The following is a 22,503-nucleotide window of genomic DNA, read 5'->3' on the forward strand; positions in this document are numbered from 1 at the left end:
GCTCTCTTCTTGGGGATTTTATTTTCTTAAACATGAATCTTTTTATAAAATTCCTGAAGTTTTGCTCGTCCTGGTCTAGATTGTAGAGCTCTTCACTATACAGTACATGGCAGTGAACAAGATGATAATGATAGGGACATGATATCTGACATAGAAGCTCACTACCTGTTTTCTGCTCATTCCACCACCACTCTCAGACTGTATTACCTCAATAAATCTGAGTGAAGTTTACAGTACCAGTAAATGGTAAGTCCTTCAAACAGCTCAGATACAGCCTTACAACTTAAGATGGAAGAGTAGGAGTAAGAGGAGTAGGAGTCAGAAGATTAGATACAAAATTAAGATAAAAGTTTAAGTTAAAAAGCAAGTAAGTAAGTAAGTAGGAGTAAGAAGGGTAAGATGAGTAGGAGTAAGAAGAGTACTGTAGGAGTAAGAAGAGTAGGAGTGAGAAGTGTACTGTAGGAGTAAGAAGAGTACTATAGGAGTAAGAAGAGTACTGTAGGAGTAAGAAGAGTAGGAGTAAGAAGAGTACTATAGGAGTAAGAAGTGTATTGTAGGAGTAAGAAGAGTACTATAGGAGTAAGAAATGTACTGTAGGAGTAAGAAGAGTACTATAGGAGTAAGAAGAGTACTATAGGAGTAAGAAGAGTACTATAGGAGTAAGAAGAGTACTATAGGAGTAAGAAGAGTACTGTAGGAGTAAGAAGAGTACTATAGGAGTAAGAAGAGTACTATAGGAGTAAGAAGAGTACTGTAGGAGTAAGAAGAGTACCATAGGAGTAAGAAGTGTATTGTAGGAGTAAGAAGTGTACTATAGGAGTAAGAAGAGTACTGTAGGAGTAAGAAGAGTAGGAGTAAGAAGAGTACCATAGGAGTAAGAAGTGTACTGTAGGAGTAAGAAGAGTACCATAGGAGTAGGAAGTGTACTGTAGGAGTAAGAAGAATACTGTAGGAGTAAGAAGAGTACTATAGGAGTAAGAAGAGTACTGTAGGAGTAAGAAGAGTACCATAGGAGTAAGAAGAGTACTGTAGGAGTAAGAAGAGTACTATAAGAGTAAGAAGAGTACTGTAGGAGTAAGAAGAGTACTGTAGGAGTAAGAAGAGTACTATAGGAGTAAGAAGAGTAGGAGTAAAAAGAGTACTATAGGAGTAAGAAGAGTACTGTAGGAGTAAGAAGAGTACTGTAGTAAGAAGAGTAGGAGTAAGAAGCTTCTGATCCTGAGGTGTCTTAGCGTGCTACATTCCTCTTTCGTGTCACCCTGGGTTACGTAAGAGGCATTAGTCTGATCTCAGTGCTTCTCCATGTAGTCTACGCAGAGACGGAAGAGGAAGTGAGACACCCCACTCGCTGTTTTTTTCTGGTTCAATAAAAGTAAATGAACTAAGTAGACCAGACCCAGCTGCTATTGCATTGGTGTCTATGGGAGACCCACCCCGTTAAGTAGACCGGAACTGACAAATATTTTCCATGGTAAACGGCCTGAGTGAACTCTCTTCATTTATCCACCATATTTGGTCTATGTTCATACCGTTAACCTCTCAACGTTTTCAACCTTTGACCCCTGACCACTCTCTAATCAGTGCTGTGTAGTTTACGCTGCCTAAGCTAAGCCGACTGTCAAGTCCATTGGTCAAAATAAGAGAATGACATTTAAACATTATAAAACATATATTTTCATTGATTTATTGTGTGATTATATATTTTTCTACCCTGAACTAAAATAGAAGAAGTAATAGTGTCGAGTCTACCCACAAATTAAACGTATTGGAAAGTGCAACATTTTGCTCACAAAGACCTTAATCAAGACCGACTGTATTTTATCTAGCTCATCCATTCGCTTTGCCTCCATTGTGGACTTTTTTATCCTGAAGTAAAACAGGAGAATGGACTCCCACACGCTGTGTAAATGTACAAATTAAACATATATTCGAAAGTGTAACGTTTCACTCACAGTTGTTAGGAATGGATGTCGGTTAGAATAGAATAGAATACAGATGTGGGATCTTAATTTGACCACTATTTTGTTGCTGAAATTTTCCTGCACCGCAGGACCTTAACCATTAGTGGGGAAAATACCAAACTGACCCAGGATAAATGTCTAGGGGCAACTTCACCCTACTCCTGGGCCCCTCAGTAAGCCATAGTTGCTGTCACACAGTTGCTATACAACCATACTGTACATCATCCAGCATTCAAATGTGTTACAGTTACAGCATGTAACCAGTCATGGATGGATCAAAGAAAATCTGTCAATCATTTAAAATCAGTTTTCACCTAATCTGTTCCAATACATTCTAATTCAATGCCAATAATTAATTCCTTACAGAATCCTTGAATCTAATATTGTCAAAGTCATTGGACAACTCTATATTATCAAGACTAAAATATATATATATATTTTTACTGCATTTCATTCTCTGTTGAGCTGCAGAATACGTAAATAGAAAACAGTTAAATCAGTCAGTCAGTGTTAGATAACTCTATAGCAGCATATATACTGTATAAATAAATAAAATACATACAAATATAAAACGGAGGGGGTCAGTGTATATAACTGTCATAGGGAGGGGTCAGTCAGAGCCAGTAATGTGTGGGAATATTCCTGTCCCTCTCCCTGGGGTGGAGACCTCATACAGAGTCAGCCAGCCACCTCCCATGTGTATTACTGCTGTGTCTTTGTCCCAAATGACACCCTATTTGTTTTATAGTGCACTACTTTTGACCAAAGTCCATAGGGCTCTTGTCAAAAGTAATGTACTATATAGGGAGTAGGCTGCCATTTTGGATGCATCCTCCACTAGTTAGCCACCCAACTCCCCTGGTGTATCAGGCCCACTACCGTGTCAGTGATGGCTCATGTACGGTATATTATGGGAGCTAGCTGCTTGAGGGACGGAGGGAGGTTGCCATAGGTTTCTGTTCTGATCCCGCTGTTTGGGCCAATACCAGAACCTCTGGTTTATTTTTATAGTGTGTGTGCATGCGTGTATGTTTGTTGTTGGTTTCCTGGCAACGCCTTGGCTATGCTTGATGGATGGATTCTTTCTGAAATATCTGTTCTTAGCAGTCAGAGCTTATTTGGCAAGTCTGGAGACTTTGTTTTTGAACGTCAAATTTTCTCATGGATATGGGTAGCAACCCCACAGGGTCTGTCATTATTTTCTTACTTCCTTTCTTTCTCTTGCGTGTTATTTCTGTCATTCTGTTTGTTTCTCTCTCAGACCCAATTGTCTTTTCTTTCTGATTCCATATGTTCCTTTAGTCCCTTTCTTTCTTTCTCTCTTTGCTTTACCCACATCTATCTCTCTCCACTGTGTGTGTGTCAGTCCTCTAATCTTAAAGTGTGCAAGCCAAGGGCAAACACACACACACATACACACTGAGTACATGGCATGTAGGAATACACACACACACACAAAGTGTTTGCTCAAAGATTAACCCTTGCTCTGGCATGTGGCGAGTGGGAGGAGACGATTGCCGTGGAAATAAATGTTAATTTCCTGTAGTCATGGGAATTTGACCCCTTTTAAACCCTTGACACACACACGCACACTCATACACACAAACAAACCTCTCCACATGGGGATTTGACTGCTCAGGTCATTTACATTTCAGGGCCTTCCACACTCTTATCCTGTCAGCCCTTAAGAATTAAGTTGTGCCTAGACACTGGTGTAGGGTCAGTTCTGTGGTTTTCCCATTAGTGGTGAGGGCTAGGATTCTGTGAGGTTAAGCTGATCCTAGATCTGTGCCCAGGCCCCATCATACATTCTGGTCTTGGAAGTTCAAAGATTCTGCAACAAACCAGTTCTAAACAGCAAAGGCGTGCTACCTAACACATACACACACAGACTGTACACACGACTGTGATCTTTAAAGCCCCAAACCCAAAACAAAACAGTGATGTCTTCCAGATAAAGCTTGTCAGAGGATATTTAGGTTGTAAAATCACATCCTTGATCTGCATGTAGTTTCTCTGGTGTTGCCCTCTGGCTAAAGGCTACAAAGGCAGTACAGGAGGCTGGGGCCTATACAAACACACATGCAAAGACTTTAATCAAAGCCTATTGGATGATAATTTAACTAGGACAAAGGAATTTATAACTGACTTTTTCCGACATAACATAGGTACAGCAAATCCCCTTATTGTATGGGACACCTTTATATGTGCCTTTAGAGGCCATGCAATTCAGTACTCATCTCGAAAACAAAAGCAATTTAGGTCAAAAAATAGTTTATACTAACAAAGGAAATAGAAAGTCTAACAGAACAGATAGATGGCAATAAAAACTGTAACATAGAGGCTCAGAGTAAATTAGAGGAAAAACAAAAAGAAATTGAGAAACTTATTCAAGAATGATCAAGTGTAATATATTATAAAAATATAGCAAACTGGATGGAATATGGGGAAAAATGCACCAAATTCTTTTTTAATCTTCAACATAGGAATGCTACCAAAAATAATTGAATGAAACTGGTTACAATTGACGGAGTAACCCATGATTTACCAAATTATATTTTGAAGGAGGAAACAAAGTACTTTAAGCATACGTTTCAGTCGCCTCCATCTTCTCTAACAGAAGCTAATTGTAGAGATTTTTTTTCTATTGATAATGTAAAATTAACAGCCATACAGAAAGACTCATGTGAAGGTGAAATTACAGAGGAGGAACTTCTGGATGCAATTAAAGACTTTAAGTCCGGGAAAACTCCAGAGTTGGATGGCATACCAGTCGAGGTATACCAAACCTTTTTTGATATACTAAGAGGACCATTATTATTAGCATGTTTTAACCACTCCTATGTAAATGGTAGATTATCTGACACTCAAGAAGAAGATCTCATTATTACTGAAACAGGGTACAAGTGGAAAATATAAAGATCCAGTCCATTAAAACAATTGGAGTCCCCTCTGTAATTTCACCTTCACATGAGTCCTCTGTAGCTCAGCTGGTAGAGCACGGCGCTTGTAACGCCAAGGTAGTGGGTTCGATCCCCGGGACCACCCATACACAAAAATGTATGCACGCATGACTGTAAGTCGCTTTGGATAAAAGCGTCTGCTAAATGGCATATTATTATTATTATTATTACACTTCAGTGTTGTGATGCAAAGATTATAGCAAAATGTGTAGCGCATAGAATTAAAAAGGTATTGTCGGATATTATTCATTCTAATCAGACAGGTTTTTTACATGGAAGATACATTGGAGATAATATAAGGCAAGTATTGGAAACAATATAACACTATGGAAAATCTGGGAAACCAGGCCTGCTATTCATAGCAGACTTCGAAAAGGCATTTGATAAAGTACAACTGGGGTTTATACATAAATGCCTGGAGCATTTCAATTTTGGAGAATCTCTTATAAAATGGGTCAAAATCATGTATAGTAACCCTAGGTGTAAAATAGTAAATAATGGCTATTTCTCCGAAAGTTTTAAACTGTCAAGAGGAGTGAAACAAGGTTGTCCACTATCGGCATATCTATGTATTGTTGTCATCGAGATGTTGGCTATTAAAATCAGATCCAACAATAATATCAGGGGATTAGAAATCCAGGGCTTAAAACAAAGGTGTCATTGTACGCTGATGATTCATGTTTTCTTTTAAATCCACAACTAGAATCCCTCCACAGCCTCATAGAGGATCTAGATACATTTTCTAACCTCTCAGGATTACAACCAAATTATGACAAATGTACTATATTACGTATTGGATCACTAAAAAAATTGTACATTACCATATAGTTTACCAATAAAATGGTCTGATGGTGATGTGGATATACTCAGAATACATATCCCAAAGGAAATAAATGATCTCACTTCAATACATTTTAATAGAAAGTTAGCAAAAATAGATCTTGCTACCATGGAAAGGTCAATTTGTGGAAAAATCTCCCTGATTAACTCTTTAGTATTATCCCAGTTTACCTATTTGCTTATGGTCTTGCCTATGCCTAGCGAACAGTTTTTTAAATTATATGAGAAAAAAAATCCATTTTATTTGGAACGGCAAGCCAGACAAAATTAAACGGGCCTATTTATACAATGAATATGAATTCGGAGGACAGAAATTATTAGATATTAAAACATTAGACCTATCACAGAAGTTATACTTAAATCCGAACTGGTTTTCTAGCAAATTAGTAAGATTGTCTCACCCAATGTTCAAGAATGGCCTTTTTCCCTTTATTCAGATTACAACCACTCACTTTCAGTTATTTGAATAACTCTCCCAAATATCACTATTTCTAAAACAAGCCATGGAAAGTTGGTTGCAATTTCAATTTAATCCTCCAGAAACGACAGAACAAATAATGGAACAAATATTGTGGTTAAACTCAAATATACTAATTGACAAAAAAACGTACAAAATGTTTAAAACATTTATAATCTTCGTAAATGATATCATCGGTAGGACTGGTGGAGTTATGTCGCACATGCAGCTAACAAAAACATATGGAAATGTCTGCTCTACCCAAAATTACAACCAAATAATTGCAGCCTTACCGCAAAAATGAAAGAGGAAAGTGGAAGGGGGAGAAAGTAAGGAACTTGTCTGTCTGCCTTGCATTAAAGAACATAATTGGTTAAGGAAAACTGTGATAAATAAAAAAGTATATCTGTTTCATTTAAGGACCAAAGGATTGACAGCCATCCCATATAGATTGCAAAATAGTTGGGAAGAGATTTTTGACGGACCGATCCCATGGCATAGTGTTTATGAACTGATACGCAAAACGACACCGGATTCAAAACTTAGAATCTTTCAATTTAAATTATTATATAACATTCTTGCTACCAATAGAATGTTATTTATATGGGGGATACAATCTTCCCAGCTCTGCAGATGTTGCTGTGAAGAGACAGAATCATTAGATCATTTGTTTTGGTACTGTCCATTTGTAGTTTGTTTTTGGACACAGGTCCAGGAATGGCTAAAGGATTGCAATATTTACCTGGACCTAACCTTGCAGATAGCATTACTGGGTGATCTGAAAAGTCATAGTCAATCGATCAATAACATAATAATACTTTTAGCAAAAATGTTTATTTTCAATTCACAATCTGTAGGACATCACAGTACAGTTGAAATATATATGGCAAATAGAAATCCTATATGGATGGTGTGAAAAGATAGATGGGAGGTGTTGAATGGAATTGAAGGATGGGACTAATAACAACTAACAACAAATAATAACAAAGATAACTAATAATGTAAGCATACTGTGTCCATAATAAGTATATAGGTTGCAGGTTGGGAGCTTTTGTGAAAGAGCACAGTTAGAAAGATATGGCATATAGAAGCAAACCGGATGGACATCATGAAAATGATCGGAGAGGTTGAGAGTAGAGGAAGTTCAGGAGAAAAAACTAACAAAATATAATTATTGTAAAATTGACTGTGTCCATAAAATGTAGATAGTAGGTATAAACTGGAAGTAGAGGCCTAAGCATTGTTGTTCACTAGTTTACTCCAAGTAGGGAAAGGGTGGTGGGGTTGGAAAGTAATAAAGGGGAATATATATATATTTTTAAAGGATATGTATGTGTATATGTGTGTATATGTGTGTATATATATATACACTGCTCAAAAAAATAAAGGGAACACTTAAACAACACAATGTAACTCCAAGTCAATCACACTTCTGTGAAATCAAACTGTCCACTTAGGAAGCAACACTGATTGACAATAAATTTCACATGCTGTTGTGCAAATGGAATAGACAACAGGTGGAAATTACAGGCAATTAGCAAGACACCCCCAATAAAGAAGTGGTTCTGCAGGTGGTGACCACAGACCACTTCTCAGTTCCTATGCTTCCTGTCACGTTTGAATGCTGGTGGTGCTTTCACTCTAGTGGTAGCATGAGACGGAGTCTACAACCCACACAAGTGGCTCAGGTAGTGCAGCTCATCCAGGATGGCACATCAATGCGAGCTGTGGCAAGAAGGTTTGCTGTGTTTGTCAGCGTAGTGTCCAGAGCATGGAGGCACTACCAGGAGACAGGCCAGTACATCAGGAGACGTGGAGGAGGCCGTAGGAGGGCAACAACCCAGCAGCAGGACCGCTACCTTCGCCTTTGTGCAAGGAGGAGCAGGAGGAGCACTGCCAGAGCCCTGCAAAATGACCTCCAGCAGGACACAAATGTGCATGTGTCTGCTCAAACGGTCAGAAACAGACTCCATGAGGGTGGTATGAGGGCCCGACGTCCACAGGTGGGGGTTGTGCTTACAGCCCAACACCGTGCAGGACGTTTGGCATTTGCCAGAGAACACAGATGAAAGCAGGTTCACACTGAGCACATGTGACAGACGCGACAGCGTCTGGAGACGCCGTGGAGAACGTTCTGCTGCCTGCAACATCCTCCAGCATGACCTGTTTGGCGGTGGGTCAGTCATGGTGAGGGGTGGCATTTCTTTGGGGGGCCGCACAGCCCTCCATGTGCTCGCCAGGGGTAGCCTGACTGCCATTAGGTACCGAGATGAGATCCTCAGACCCCTTGTGAGACCATATGCTGGTGCGGTTGGCCCTGGGTTCCTCCTAATGCAAGACAATGCTAGACCTCATGTGGCTGGAGTGTGTCAGCAGTTCCTGCAAGAGGAAGGCATTGATGCTATGGACTGGCCCGCCCGTTCCCCAGACCTGAATCCAATTGAGCACATCTGGGACATCATGTCTTGCTCCATCCAACAACGCCACGTTGCACCACAAACTGTCCAGGAGTTGGCGGATGCTTTAGTCCAGGTCTGGGAGGAGATCCCTCAGGAGACCATCTGCCACCTCATCAGGAGCATGCCCAGGCATTGTAGGGAGGTCATACAGGCACGTGGAGGTCACACACACTACTGAGCCTCATTTTGACTTGTTTTAAGGACATTACATCAAAGTTGGATCAGCCTGTAGTGTGGTTTTCCACTTTAATTTTGAGGGTGACTCCAAATCCAGACCTCCATGGATTGATACATTTGATTTCCATTGATAATTTTTGTGTGATTTTGTTGTCAGCACATTCAACTATGTAAAGAAAAAAATATTTAATAAGATTATTTCATTCATTCAGATCTAGGATGTGTTGTTTAAGTTTTCCCTTTTTTTTTGCAGTGTATATATATATATATATATATATATATATATAAATAAATAAAAAATGGGGGATTGGAAGTGATGCAGACAATTACATTGATGGAAGTTACAATCTATCTGCAATATTAAGCTGATCTACCCCTCCAAAAAATAAACAAACAAAAATAAAAGACAAAAAAAAGACACAAAAAAATGAACAAAAAAATGAAATAAAAGACTTGATGTTGTAAAAGGTCTATTCTTAGTAACGCCTGAATTGAGGAAGAGATGTAATTCTCAGGAAAACGACTTGCCGCAGTGCGTTGGTGGGGTGTGTGTGTGTTTTCCTCTTCTCTTGTTTGGTCTTCACGTGGGTGGATATTTTGTGTGTATGTTTGTTTGAGGTTGTTTTTGGTTCCTTTTTTTACAAGGAGATGATATGGTGGGAGGAGTAGGAGAAAACCCAACATTACCAAGGAAGCATCCCAAATGGCGCCCTATCCCCTATATCAGGGCTCTCCAACCCTGTTCCTGGAGAGCTACTGTCCTCTAGGTTTTTACTCCAACCCTAATCTAGCGCACCTGATTCTAATAATTAGCTGGTTGATAAATCAGGTTAGTAACTACTGAGGTTGGAGCGAAAACCTACAGGAGGGTAGCTCTTCAGGAACAGGGTTGGAGACTTTTGACCAGGGCGTAGTGCACTATACTGTATATAGGGAATAGGGTGTCATTTGGGATGTAAATTCAAATGAACTGCATGAACTGCATGTAAGACACAGATTATAAAGAAGTCAGTTAAAAATGTCACCAGGCAAACAGTACATTACTCTTCACTCTCATGAACAAACACCCTCTTTTGTTTCTTTTTGTCTTTTTTTAACAACCTCTTTTTTGTCCCCTTTTTCTAGAAATCCGTAAGAGGAGAAAATCGCTCAGAAGGAAGCTTGACTCCTTCTCCAAAGAAAAGAAAGAGAAAGAGCGAGGTAAGGTCCCTCACCACCCCCCCCCCCCCACCCCCCACCCCCTCATAAACTAGATGATGAAGTGTTTAAATCTTCCACAGTGTGGCCGCATCCCAAATGGCACCCTATGTAGTGCACTATGTAGGGAATAGGGTGTAGGACGCAGCCTGTGACTCAGTACTCTTCGTTAAAACTGAAGACCGCATACCATACCTCAGAAGGTCAGACAGACCGGAGTCATATAGTTAGATACACGGCTCTGAGACAGACTAACCACTATTGACGTAGGTCTACAGTAGCTTCTACTCCTTCTTGACTAATTGACTAATGCCTGTGAAATGATCAACCACTGTTGACGTACAGTACAGTAGCTCCAATACTCCGTCTTTATTCCTTAATGACAACTTAGTGATTAATGCTTGTGAAATCATCACGCACTGTTGACCTACAGTACAGTAGCTTTTCTACCTCTTCCTTGTTTAACAGGGACTAATTGCTTAATGCCTGTGAAATCATTGTGTTGATGACAGTGAGCTCCATTTCAACCACAAGAGGCAAGGGCCTCTTTATACTGTAGATGACTCATTTTTGCAACTTTTGTCTGTTGTAGAATGTTTAAACACTGCCTCCTGAGTGTATACACTGACACACTCTCATAAACATACACACGAACTGACAAAAAAAAAAGGCATATGCACACAAGTATATGCGTACAGTCTCGCTCTCTTCCTGACATACACTACCAGTCAAAAGTTTGGACACACCGACTCATTCAAGGGTTTTTCTTAATTTTTACAATTTTTTACATTGTAGAATTATAGTGAATACATCAAAACTATGAAATAACACATATGGAATCATGTAGTAACCAAACAAGTGTTAAACAAATAAAAACATATTTTATATTTGAGATTCTTCAAATAGCCACCCTTTTGCCTTGATGACAGCTTTGCACACTCTTGGCATTGAGAGTGTACATACACTCTGACAGACACAAAAGGCATGTGCACACCAGTACAGTGGGGGAAAAAAGTATTTAGTCAGCCACCAATTGTGCAAGTTCTCCCACTTAAAAAGATGAGAGAGGCCTGTAATTTTCATCATAGGTACACGTCAACTATGACAGACAAATTGAGGAAAAACCCCCCAGAAAATCACATTGTAGGATTTATAATGAATTTATTTGCAAATTATGGTGGAAAATAAGTATTTGGTCACCTACAAACAAGCAAGATTTCTGGCTCTCACAGACCTGTAACTTCTTCTTTAAGAGGCTCCTCTGTCCTCCACTCGTTACCTGTATTAATGGCACCTGTTTGAACTTGTTATCAGTATAAAAGACACCTGTCCACAACCTCAAACAGTCACACTCCAAACTCCACTATGGCCAAGACCAAAGAGCTGTCAAAGGACACCAGAAACAAAATTGTAGACCTGCACCAGGCTGGGAAGACTGAATCTGCAATAGGTAAGCAGCTTGGTTTGAAGAAATCAACTGTGGGAGCAATTATTAGGAAATGGAAGACATACAAGACCACTGATAATCTCCCTCGATCTGGGGCTCCACGCAAGATCTCACCCCGTGGGGTCAAAATGATCACAAGAACGGTGAGCAAAAATCCCAGAACCACACGGGGGGACCTAGTGAATGACCTGCGGAGAGCTGGGACCAAAGTAACAAAGCCTACCATCAGTAACACACTACGCCGCCAGGGACTCAAATCCTGCAGTGCCAGACGTGTCCCTTTGCTTAAGCCAGTACATGTCCAGGCCCGTCTGAAGTTTGCTAGAGTGCATTTGGATGATCCAGAAGAGGATTGGGAGAATGTCATATGGTCAGATGAAACCAAAATAGAACTTTTTGGTAAAAACTCAACTCGTCGTGTTTGGAGGACAAAGAATGCTGAGTTGCATCCAAAGAACACCATACCTACTGTGAAGCATGGGGGTGGAAACATCATGCTTTGGGGCTGTTTTTCTGCAAAGGGACCAGGACGACTGAAGGAAAGAATGAATGGGGCCATGTATCGTGAGATTTTGAGTGAAAACCTCCTTCCATCAGCAAGGGCATTGAAGATGAAACGTGGTTGGGTCTTTCAGCATGACAATGATCCCAAACACACCGCCCGGGCAACGAAGGAGTGGCTTCGTAAGAAGCATTTCAAGGTCCTGGAGTGGCCTAGCCAGTCTCCAGATCTCAACCCCATTGAAAATCTTTGAAGGGAGTTGAAAGTATGTGTTGCCCAGCGACAGCCCCAAAACATCACTGCTCTTGGGGAGATCTGCATGGAGGAATGGGCCAAAATACCAGCAACAGTGTGTGAAAACCTTGTGAAGACTTACAGAAAACGTTTGACCTGTGTCATTGCCAACAAAGGGTATATAACAAAGTATTGAGAAACTTTTGTTATTGACCAAATACTTATTTTCCACCATAATTTGCAAATAAATTCATAAAAAATCCTACAATGTGATTTTCTGGAAATTGTTTTTCTCATTTTGTCTGTCATAGTTGACGTGTACCTATGATGAAAAAGACAGGCCTCTCTCATCTTTTTAAGTGGGAGAACTTGCACAATTGGTGGCTGACTAAAAACTTTTTTTCCCCACTGTATATGCGTACACAGTTGCTTTCTTTCTCCTTCTCACACACACACACATACACACACTGACAAAAAAACTAAAAGGCAAATGCACACACATATACACAGTCTCTCACTCACACAGTCATCCCCCCCCCCCCCCCCCCCCCCCCCCCACACACACACACACACACACACACACACACACACACACACACACACACACACACACACACTCTGTTATCCTCTCCTTGGCCCAGTGCTGGCCATGTGGAGGTGTGATCAGAGAGAATAAAGAGATGTTCTCTTCCTCCTCCAGCTGGTTACCTCCAGGGCAGGGCCAGCTAGCCAGCCTGTTGTCTTACCCAGGGTTAGGGTTGATTAGGTTACCCGCGACAGGACAGGGTCTGCTAGCCAGTCTGTTGTATTAGGCCTATCTCAGAACAGTGGCCAGACAATCTGCCTGTTAGCATTACGGCCAGCTAGCCATCCTGTTACCAAAGCCAATGGCCAACTTGTAAGAATTACTACCCAAGCCAAGCCATGGCAATGACCAGCCTGTTGTCTTTCTAACCCCAGAGCAGTGGCCAGACAATCTGCCTAGGCTAGCTACCCAGGAAAAGGCCAGGGCAGTGGCTGTACCTGTCAGGCAGTAGCCAGCCTGTCTGACGTTAGGGCCAGCTAGCCTTCCTGTTGATGTACCTAGGGAAGCCTGTCTGTCATTACAGCCAGATAGCGAGCCTGTTGTGTTACGCAGGGCAGTGGCCAGCCTGCCTGTCTGTCTGTCTGTTGGTGCTCTCAGGTCTGGGTCTGGGTAAATCTCCTAAGATGAAAGTACTTAACGCTCAGTCAGAACATTGGGGTTTGGCAGGGATGGGTGAATGGATGAAGGGATGGAGTGGTCGAAAACAAACGAGGGTAAACGAACGCTCAGGTGATCAGAGGCGAGTAGCGTCACTAACGCTAATGCCAACAAATGCAAATTAACCCATAAGAGTCTAAGCCCTGTCTAAGCCAGGGGATGGGGGAGGGGGGGCTTACTGCTACTAGCCCATACAAATGCAATTAATAACAGATCCACTACATGGAACAACAGATAGTCCCCCTCAAAAAAATCTAAAGGAAGTTTGTTCTGAAGTGTCTATCCAATATATACTTTTTTTTTTTTTTTTTTTTACATGTATTTAACCCCTTATTTTGTCACTAAACAGTCTCCACATATACTTCCATAATTTTTTTTGACTGGTACCGGGGGACCTTCAGATGACTCTTGTGAGGCCTGTGGAATCTCACCTTTACACAGAGGGGTCATATAAGTGTCTAGCCCAAATTGTTTGGACGCTACAGACAGAAGTTGGCAGATCAGCTATACCGACTTCAGACGAGTCCCAAGACGCTTGTGGGGGTCGTAGAGCAAAACGGAGAACACCATCATGTTCGTGAGAGTCTCATCTTTCCATAATAGTTTGTAGGCCAAACCACTCGGATGCTACAGATGATTTTGTGAGAAGATCGATTTTTGGGATGTATCATGATCTGACAAACACCGCTCTAGCTCTGTCACCTTCACCGCAGGTGCGGAAGTGTTACATAGTCAGATGCGGTGGATTGAGATGCATCCAATGCAAAAAAAAACAGATATCTCTATCTTAAACTGATGGATTTTTATGGGGATTTTTGTATTATGCTAATTCGATTTCAGTGCACGCGCAGACATCGACCTTAGGGGTGTAAAAGCACTTTTCACAAAATAAAAGGTTGTGTATACTGTGTTTACGTGTCTGTTTACCCTCCACTACAACCCTGGATGAATGGATGCCAGTTGTGCTTGTTCTTTTAAGGCAAATACCATGGTATTTTCCTGCCACGGTAGTGACCAAAACACCATGATAGTACCATAGTATCTTTTTAATTGTACTACTATGGCAGGAAAATACCATGGCATTTGCAGCAGTACTATTATATTTTCCTGCCATTTTAGTGACCAAAATACCATGATAATACCATAGTTTTGTACTAGCAGCATGTAGTGATACTAGTGAAACATGAAAGCATGGTAGTTGTTTACAATGTATTATCATGATGGTCCATGTCCCACAATTTTTCGGGTAATGTGACCAAAAACATAGTAATTTATCAATCAATCAATTTTATTTTATATAGCCCTTCTTACATCAGCTAATATCTCGAAGTGCTGTACAGAAACCCAGCCTAAAACCCCAAACAGCTAGTAATGCAGGTGTAGAAGCACGGTGGCTAGGAAAAACTCCCTAGAAAGGCGAAAACCTAGGAAGAAACCTAGAGAGGAACCAGGCTATGAGGGGTGGCCAGTCCTCTTCTGGCTGTGCCGGGTGGAGATTATAACAGAACCATGCCAAGATGTTCAAAAATGTTCATAAGTGACAAGCATGGTCAAATAATAATCAGGAATAAATCTCAGTTGGCTTTTCATAGCCGATCATTAAGAGTTTGAAAACAGCAGGTCTGGGACAGGTAGGGGTTCCATAACCGCAGGCAGAACAGTTTAAACTGGAATAGCAGCAAGGCCAGGCGGACTGGGGACAGCAAGGAGTCACCACGGCCGGTAGTCCCGACGTATGGTCCTAGGGCTCAGGTCTCTCAGTTGGCTTTTCATAGCCGATCATTAAGAGTTGAAAACAGCAGGTCTGGGACCGGTAGGGGTTTCGTAGCCGCAGGCAGAACAGTTGAAACTGGAATAGCAGCAAGGCCAGGCGGACTGGGGACAGCAAGGTGTCATCATGCCCGGTAGTCCTGACGTATGGTCCTAGGGCTCAGGTTCTCAGAGAGAAAGAGAGAACGAGAGAATTAGAGAGAGCATACTTAAATTCACACAGGACACTGGATAAGACAGGAGAAGTACTCCAGGTATAACCAACTAACCCCAGCCCCCCGACACATAAACTACTGCAGCATAAATACTGGAGGCTGAGACAGGAGCGGTCCGGAGACACTGTGGCCCCATCCGAAGAAACCCCCGGACAGGGCCAAACAGGAAGGATATAACCCCACCCACTCCGCCAAAGCACAGCCCCCGCACCACTAGAGGGATATCCCCAACCACCAACTTACAATCCTGAGACAAGGCCGAGTATAGCCCACAGAGGTCTCCACCACAGCACAAACCAAGGGGGGGGCGCCAACCCAGACAGGAAGATCACGTCAGTAACTCAACCCACTCAAGTGACGCACCCCTCCCAGGGACGGCATGAAAGAGCACCAGCAAGCCAGTGACTCAGCCCCTGCAACAGGGTTAGAGGCAGAGAACCCCAGTGGAGAGGGGAACCGGCCTGGCAGAGACAGCAAGGGCTGTTCGTTGCTCCAGCCTTTCCGTTCACCTTCACACTCCTGGGCCAGACTACACTCAATCTACTCAGACTACTCACATAATGCAACGTTGACTTCTCGCTCTGCAATGACAAAGTGTAGGCCTAGTGTACCCTATTAAACCTCTTGAGCTTAATGAAAAACCACAACACACATGATCTAGTAGTGTAGTGTGCCTCTTAAACCTTAGCCCGCCGGTAAACTATATAGCTTATTAGCACGCTAGTCAGCTAGCTACATGCTTGCTAATTAGCCAGTAAGCTTATTAACTAGTTAGCCTGTCAGCTACTGTAGCTAGCTACTGGCCCTCAACCAAACAGTGGCATCTGCGGGAGGATTTAGTTAATTGATGTACCGACATACACGTGTCCATGGCTTGTATGTACCTTGAACCAGCTTCAAGGAAAGGATAAGAAGAGGAGTGGGGGGTGAAGGGAAGAGATAGAGGGTGGGGGAGAAAAAGAGAAGGAAGGTTTGAGAGACAGGGAGAGATGGGGTGAGAGAGGAGGGAGGGAGGGAGAACGAGAGAAGGAAAGTTTGAGAGACAGGGAGAGGTGGGGTGAGAGAGAGGGAGAGAGGGAGAGAGAGAGAATGAAAAAGGGAGACAGAAACCACATTCTCATCCATAGTTTTTATGTGAGTAATGTCATACTGTATAAAACAAATTCTTGACAGCTGTGACGGAAACAGGAAGTTTAGGTAAAATTTTTGAAATGCCGACATGGTGGGGTCTTTTTGTGTCGGTAAAATTTAGTATGCGAGAAATGGCGGTGTAAATGTCTTTATGCCACATATATTGATATAATAACCATCCTATCGAAGTAAACTTGGAGTCATACGACTTGGGAAACCATGCAGTTTATTAGGCTACAGATTAAATAAATTATGATGAACTTCACAGGGTGATGAAAGTGCACAGTGATGAGCTTGATGCGCCTTTCCAATAAATGTCGAGGGTCTTATTCTGGTGACATGATGATAAATGTTTGACTGCCATTTGACAAATAAAAATATTATCGCTCTTATCCATAATAATCTCATCATGCAGAATAACCTACCCGCAGAGCCTACACACATTGTAAATGTATATGTGAAATGTTGGCTAGAGCGCATGTGCCAAGACCAGAGTGGGCACATTTGCTATTTAACGCAACAGTTTTTGTGACAAAATTATCGGTAGAGTTGAAAATGCGATGGAAACACAATGAACATTGTGCACTACGCCATCACATACTGATTTGTATCTGCAACAAGTCCGTTTGGCGGAAACACCACTGGTGGGAAAATGTACATAATTTCTTTATGCAGATGTTAGAATACTTGCATGAAAACCTGTCTCCAATTGGATGGAAACCTAGCTAGAAGGAGAGAATAGGGGTAGAGAGAATTATAGAGAGAGGAGGGTTTGAGAGATGGAGAGAGAGAGGGGAGGAGATGCAGAGAGGGTAAAAACAAGAGACGGAGGAGAGAGAGAGAGAGAGAGAGAGAGAGAGAGAGAGAGAGAGAGAGAGAGAGAGAGAGAGAGAGAGAGAGAGAGAGAGAGAGAGAGAGAGAGAGAGAGAGCGAGAGAGAGAGAGAGAGAGAGAGAGAGAGAGAGAGAGAGAGAGAGAGAGAGAGAGAGAGAGAGAGAGAGAGGGGATTTCAGGTTCAAGCGGTATTTCAGGTTCAATCCCCCTATCCTTAGAGCTTTACTTCTTGGCACTCTGCCAGTCTCCCATGTCTGACCAGCTTTAGGTCTTATGACCTCTTCACAGCAGGAGTGTGTGCGGATGTGTGTGTGTGCTTGTGTGTTTTATATGAAATAATTAATGAACAAAAAAAAGTACGTCAAATTGCCAGTTGGCAACCCATCCCTTACTGGAATAACTGACACATAAACAGACATTACAATGATTCACAGTGATAATTCTTCCGGTGTTTTGCTTCATAGTGCACATCTCTTAAGGAATGAAAAATAAATCAATACATAATAGTAGATAGGGTTATCCAAGCAATAATAATAAACCTAGAGCAGTAAAAATACAAATAAAATACAGATAAATAATCCCGGTCTCTCACAAAGAGAAGATTAAAGTGTGAGAAAAACAGTAGGCCCACACACAATTTATATACACTGAGTATACAAAACATTAAGAACACCTGCTTTTTCCATGATGTAGACTGATCAGGTGAATCCAGGTGAAAGCTATGATCCCTTATTGATGTGACTTGTTAAATCCACTTCAATCAGTATAGATGAATGGGAAGAGACAGGTTAAAGAATGATTTTTAAGCCTTGAGACTATTGAGACATGGATTGTGTATGTGTGCCATCCAGAAGCTGAATGGGCAAGACAAAATATTTAAGTGCCTTTGAACGGGGTATGGTAGTAGGTGGCAGGCGCACTGGTTTGTGTCAAGAACTGCAATGCTGCTGGGGTTTTTACGCTCAACAGTTTGCCATGTGTATCAAGAATGGTCCACCACCCAAAGGACATCCAGCCAACTTGACACAACTGTGGGAAGCATTGGAGTCAACATGGGCCAGCATCCCTGTGGAACGCTTTTGACACCTTGTAGAGTCAATGCCCCGACGAATTGAGGCTGATCTGAGGCCAAAAGGGTGTGCAACTCAATATTAGGAAGGTGTTCCTAATGTTTGGTATACTCAGTGTACATATGCCTATGCCTGGAGCTAAATATTTGTATAATTTATACTGAACAAAAATATAAATGCAACATGTAAAGTGTTGGTCCCATGTTTCATGAGCTGAAATAAAAGATCCCAGAAATGTTCCATACGCACAGAAAGCTTATTTCTCTTAAATGTTGTGCACAAATTTGTGTACATCCCTGTTAGTAAAAATTTCTCCTTTGCCAAGATAATCCATCCACCTGACAGGTGTGGCATATCAAGAAGCTGATTAAACTGCATGATCATTAGACAGGTGCACCTTGTGCTGGGGACAATAAAAGGCCACTCTAAAATGTGCAGTTTTGTCACACAACACAATGCCACAGATGTCTTTGAGGGTTTTGAGGGGGTGTCCAATTGGCATGCTGACTGCAGGAATGTCCATCAGAGCTATTGCCAGAGATTTTGAATGTTCATTTTTCTACCACCACATTCGGCTTCCTCACCTGCGGGATTGTCTGATGAGGGGTGGGGGAATATTTCTGTTTGTAATAAAGCCCCTTTGTGGGGAAAAACTCATTCGGATTGGCTGGGCCTGGCTCCCCAGTGGGTGTACCTGGATCCCAAGTGGGTGGGCTTATGCCCTCCTAGGCTCACCCATAGCTGCACTCCTGCCCAGTAATGTGAAATCCATAGATTAGGGCCTCATTTATTTATTTCAATTGACTGATTTCCTTTCATGAACTGTAACTTATTAAAATCTTAGAAATGGTTGCATGTTGCAAAAGGTCACCCTTTTAATTTTATTCCAGGCTTTCTAAAAAATGTTCATCAAATGGAAATACACAATGGACAAAAAATAAAATGTCCTTGTCTTCATCGCTCAGTCACATAATGCCAGGGTATATCTGGTGGGCTTTCTGGAATAAGGACAAGCGTATATTGTGGTAGAGATGTGCAATAGAGGATAAAATGAATATCATTCTCTATCTCTTGGAGGTCACAATATTTACAAAGTATTTCCTCTTCCATTTCACCACAATACCGATCTGTTTCAATAGCAATGGCAATATTGCTGATCTTACCTGTGCACATAGCAATCTTTCTTTTGCTTTTAGGTAGGTTGTACATAATATATCTCCACACACAAATTCACTCTTAATCAAACAAAAGATTCTCAATATGGGTTTGTGATTAATCAACTCCTGAGGAGAGACACATGAAAAGTGGGTGAGACATGGTAGAGAGGGGGAAGGAGCAGCCGGTACGATACCTCATTTATCCGCCAGAGGACCTTAAATGGCCTCACAAACCAGGGGCTCAGTTTCTTGCAGGGCAGGCAGAGAGGGAGGTTTTTAGTGGACAGCCAGACATGATCACCAGGCTGGAATACGGGGGCCTCACTGCGGTGGCGGTCGGCTTGGTCCTTCTGCCGACGAATGGCCCTCTGGAGATGGACATGGGCGGCATCCCAGACCTGTCCAGCCCTGCGGAACCATTCGTCGACAGCGGGCGCATCGGACTGGCTGGGTGTCCAAGGGGCCAGGACGCACTACATTTACATTACATTTTAGTCATTTAGCAGACGCTCTTATCCAGAGCGACTTACAGTTAGTGAATACATATATTTTTTTTTTATACTGGCCCCCCGTCGGAATCGAACCCACAACCCTGGCATTGCAAACGCCATGTTCTATCAACTGAGCTACATCCCTGCCGGCCATTCCCTCCCCTACCCTGGACGACGCTGGGCCAATTGTGCGCCGCCCATGAGTCTCCCGGTCGCGGCCGGCGGCGACAGAGCCTGGATTCGAACCAGGATCTCTAGTGGCACAGTTAGCACTGCGATGCAGTGCCTTAGACCACTGCGCCACTCAGGAGTACTCCCACTAGAAGGGAGTTAGCCCCATGGAGGAGTGAACGAGGGAGTTCTGGGCATATTCTGCCCAGGGAAGAAACCTCGCCCACTCAGCTGCTGGTTCATGCACTCCACCTGCCCATTTGACTGAGGCCTATACCCAGAAGTGAGGCTGGCCATTGCCCCGATCTTCTCCAAGAAAGCCTTCCACACTCGGGAGGTGAATTAGGGGCCACGGTCCGAGACGATGTCCTCTGGAAGTCCATAATGCCGGAAGACCTGTTGGAACAAAAAACGGCATGATTGGGAGAACCGATCTACGACCACCAGGACTGTAGTGAAGCAGTCAGAACGTGGGAGGTCAGTGACAAAGTCTATGGACAGGTGTGACCAAGGTCGCTGAGGCACTGGGAGAGGAACTAGTTTGCCTGCCGGGGCATTCCGAAGTGTCTTCGTTTGGGCACATACGGAACAGGAGTTGATATAGCGGGAGACATCAGTAGCCAAGGTGGGCCACCAGTATTTTTGTGAGAGAGAATGTAGGGTGTGCGTCATACCGGAGTGCCCTGCCATAAGGGTGGTGTGCGCCCAGATCAGCAGGCGGTCACGGACCCTGGTGGGTACATACACGCAGGTGCTGGGTCCTCCTGAACCGCCAGGCGGATGTCTTCGTCCACATCCCAAATGACAGGTGCCACGATGAGAGACGGAGGCAGGATAGGACCCCCCAGATCCTTCCTTTCTCCAGTATGGTGCATCCTGGAGAGTGCGTTGGCTTTCACATTCTGAGATCTTGGGCGGTAGGACAGAATAAACTGAAAGCGAGTAAGAAATTGGGCCCACCTGGCTTGACGAGTGTTCATTCGTTTCGCTGCCCGTATGTGCTCCAAATTCCGGTGGTCAGTGAGAATCCGGAATCGATGGACTGCGCCCTCCAGCCAGTGTCTCCATTCCTCCAGAGCGAGGACCACCGCCAACAGCTCCCTGTCTCCAACTCCATAGTTCCTCTCTGCGGGGGTAAGCTTTTTCGAGAAAAAGGCACAGGGATACATTTTCTCTGACTTTCCTTGCCGCTGGGAGAGGACCCCACCCTTGCCCTCCTCATATGCATCCACCTCCAGGATGAAAGGACGAGCTGGATCTAGGTGTTTTAGGAGGGGCGCTATGGTGAACCTCTCCTTCAGCCTCTTGAAGACAGCGTCAGTCTCAGGATTCCAGGCCAGCTTCTGAGGCTCCCCCTTAAGGAGAGAGGTGAGCGGGGCGGCTATGGAGCTGAAGGACCTGATGAAAATTTGCGAAGCCCAGGAAGCTCTGTAGGCCCTTGATGGTGGTGAGGACTGGCCATGACCTGACGGCGTCCGTCTTCTTTCCATGAACACCCCCTGAGGACTGATCCTGTATCCCAGGAAGGAGATGGCCTGTTGGTGGAATTTGCATTTCTCCCCCTTCACCAACAGGCTGTGTAGGACTGCTCTGACGTCCATGACGTGCTCCTCAAACATAGCCAAGTAGATCAGGATATCGTCGATGTACACCACCACCTGTCTACTCATGTCTCGGAATACGTCATTGACGAAGGACTGGAACACAGAAGGTGTGTAGGCCGTAGGGCATGACGCAATATTCATAGTGGGCTGAGGTAGTGCTGAATACCTTCTTCCACTCGTCTCCTTCCCGGATTCAGATCAGGTTGTAGGCACTCCTCAGGTCCAACTTAGTAAAGTACCAGGCCCCTAGCAGCTGCTCGATGGCCGATGGAACCAGAGGGAGGGGGTACCAGTACCTGGTGGTGACTGTGCTCAGCCCCCGGTAGTCAATGCACGGCCTCAGTCCTCTATCTTTTTTGGCCACGAAGAAGAAGCTGGCAGAGGCAGGAGAGGTAGAGCATCTGATGAACCCCTGTTTCAGGGTCTCCGCCACATATATAATAATAATAATAATAATATGCCATTTAGCAGACGCTTTTATCCAAAGCGACTTACAGTCATGCGTGCACACATTTTTTTTGTGTATGGGTGGTCCCGGGGATCGAACCAACTACCTTGGCGTTACAAGCGCCGTGCTCTAC

At 43.2% G+C, this 22,503-nt stretch overlaps 1 protein-coding gene across 1 annotated transcript in view; it reads left to right on the forward strand.

Annotated features, from left to right (window-relative positions):
• arhgap36 (Rho GTPase activating protein 36) overlaps positions 1-22,503 on the forward strand; it is a 109,844-nt gene that overhangs the window by 71,499 nt on the left and 15,842 nt on the right. The window contains exon 3 of the mRNA XM_084164890.1: positions 9,983-10,057. Coding sequence (XP_084021016.1) covers positions 9,983-10,057 — 75 coding nt within the window. The remainder of the gene's footprint in view (positions 1-9,982; positions 10,058-22,503) is intronic.

Source organism: Coregonus lavaretus (assembly GCF_964263955.1).
Source record: "Coregonus lavaretus genome assembly, chromosome: 7".
Taxonomy (NCBI): Eukaryota; Metazoa; Chordata; class Actinopteri; order Salmoniformes; family Salmonidae; genus Coregonus; species Coregonus lavaretus.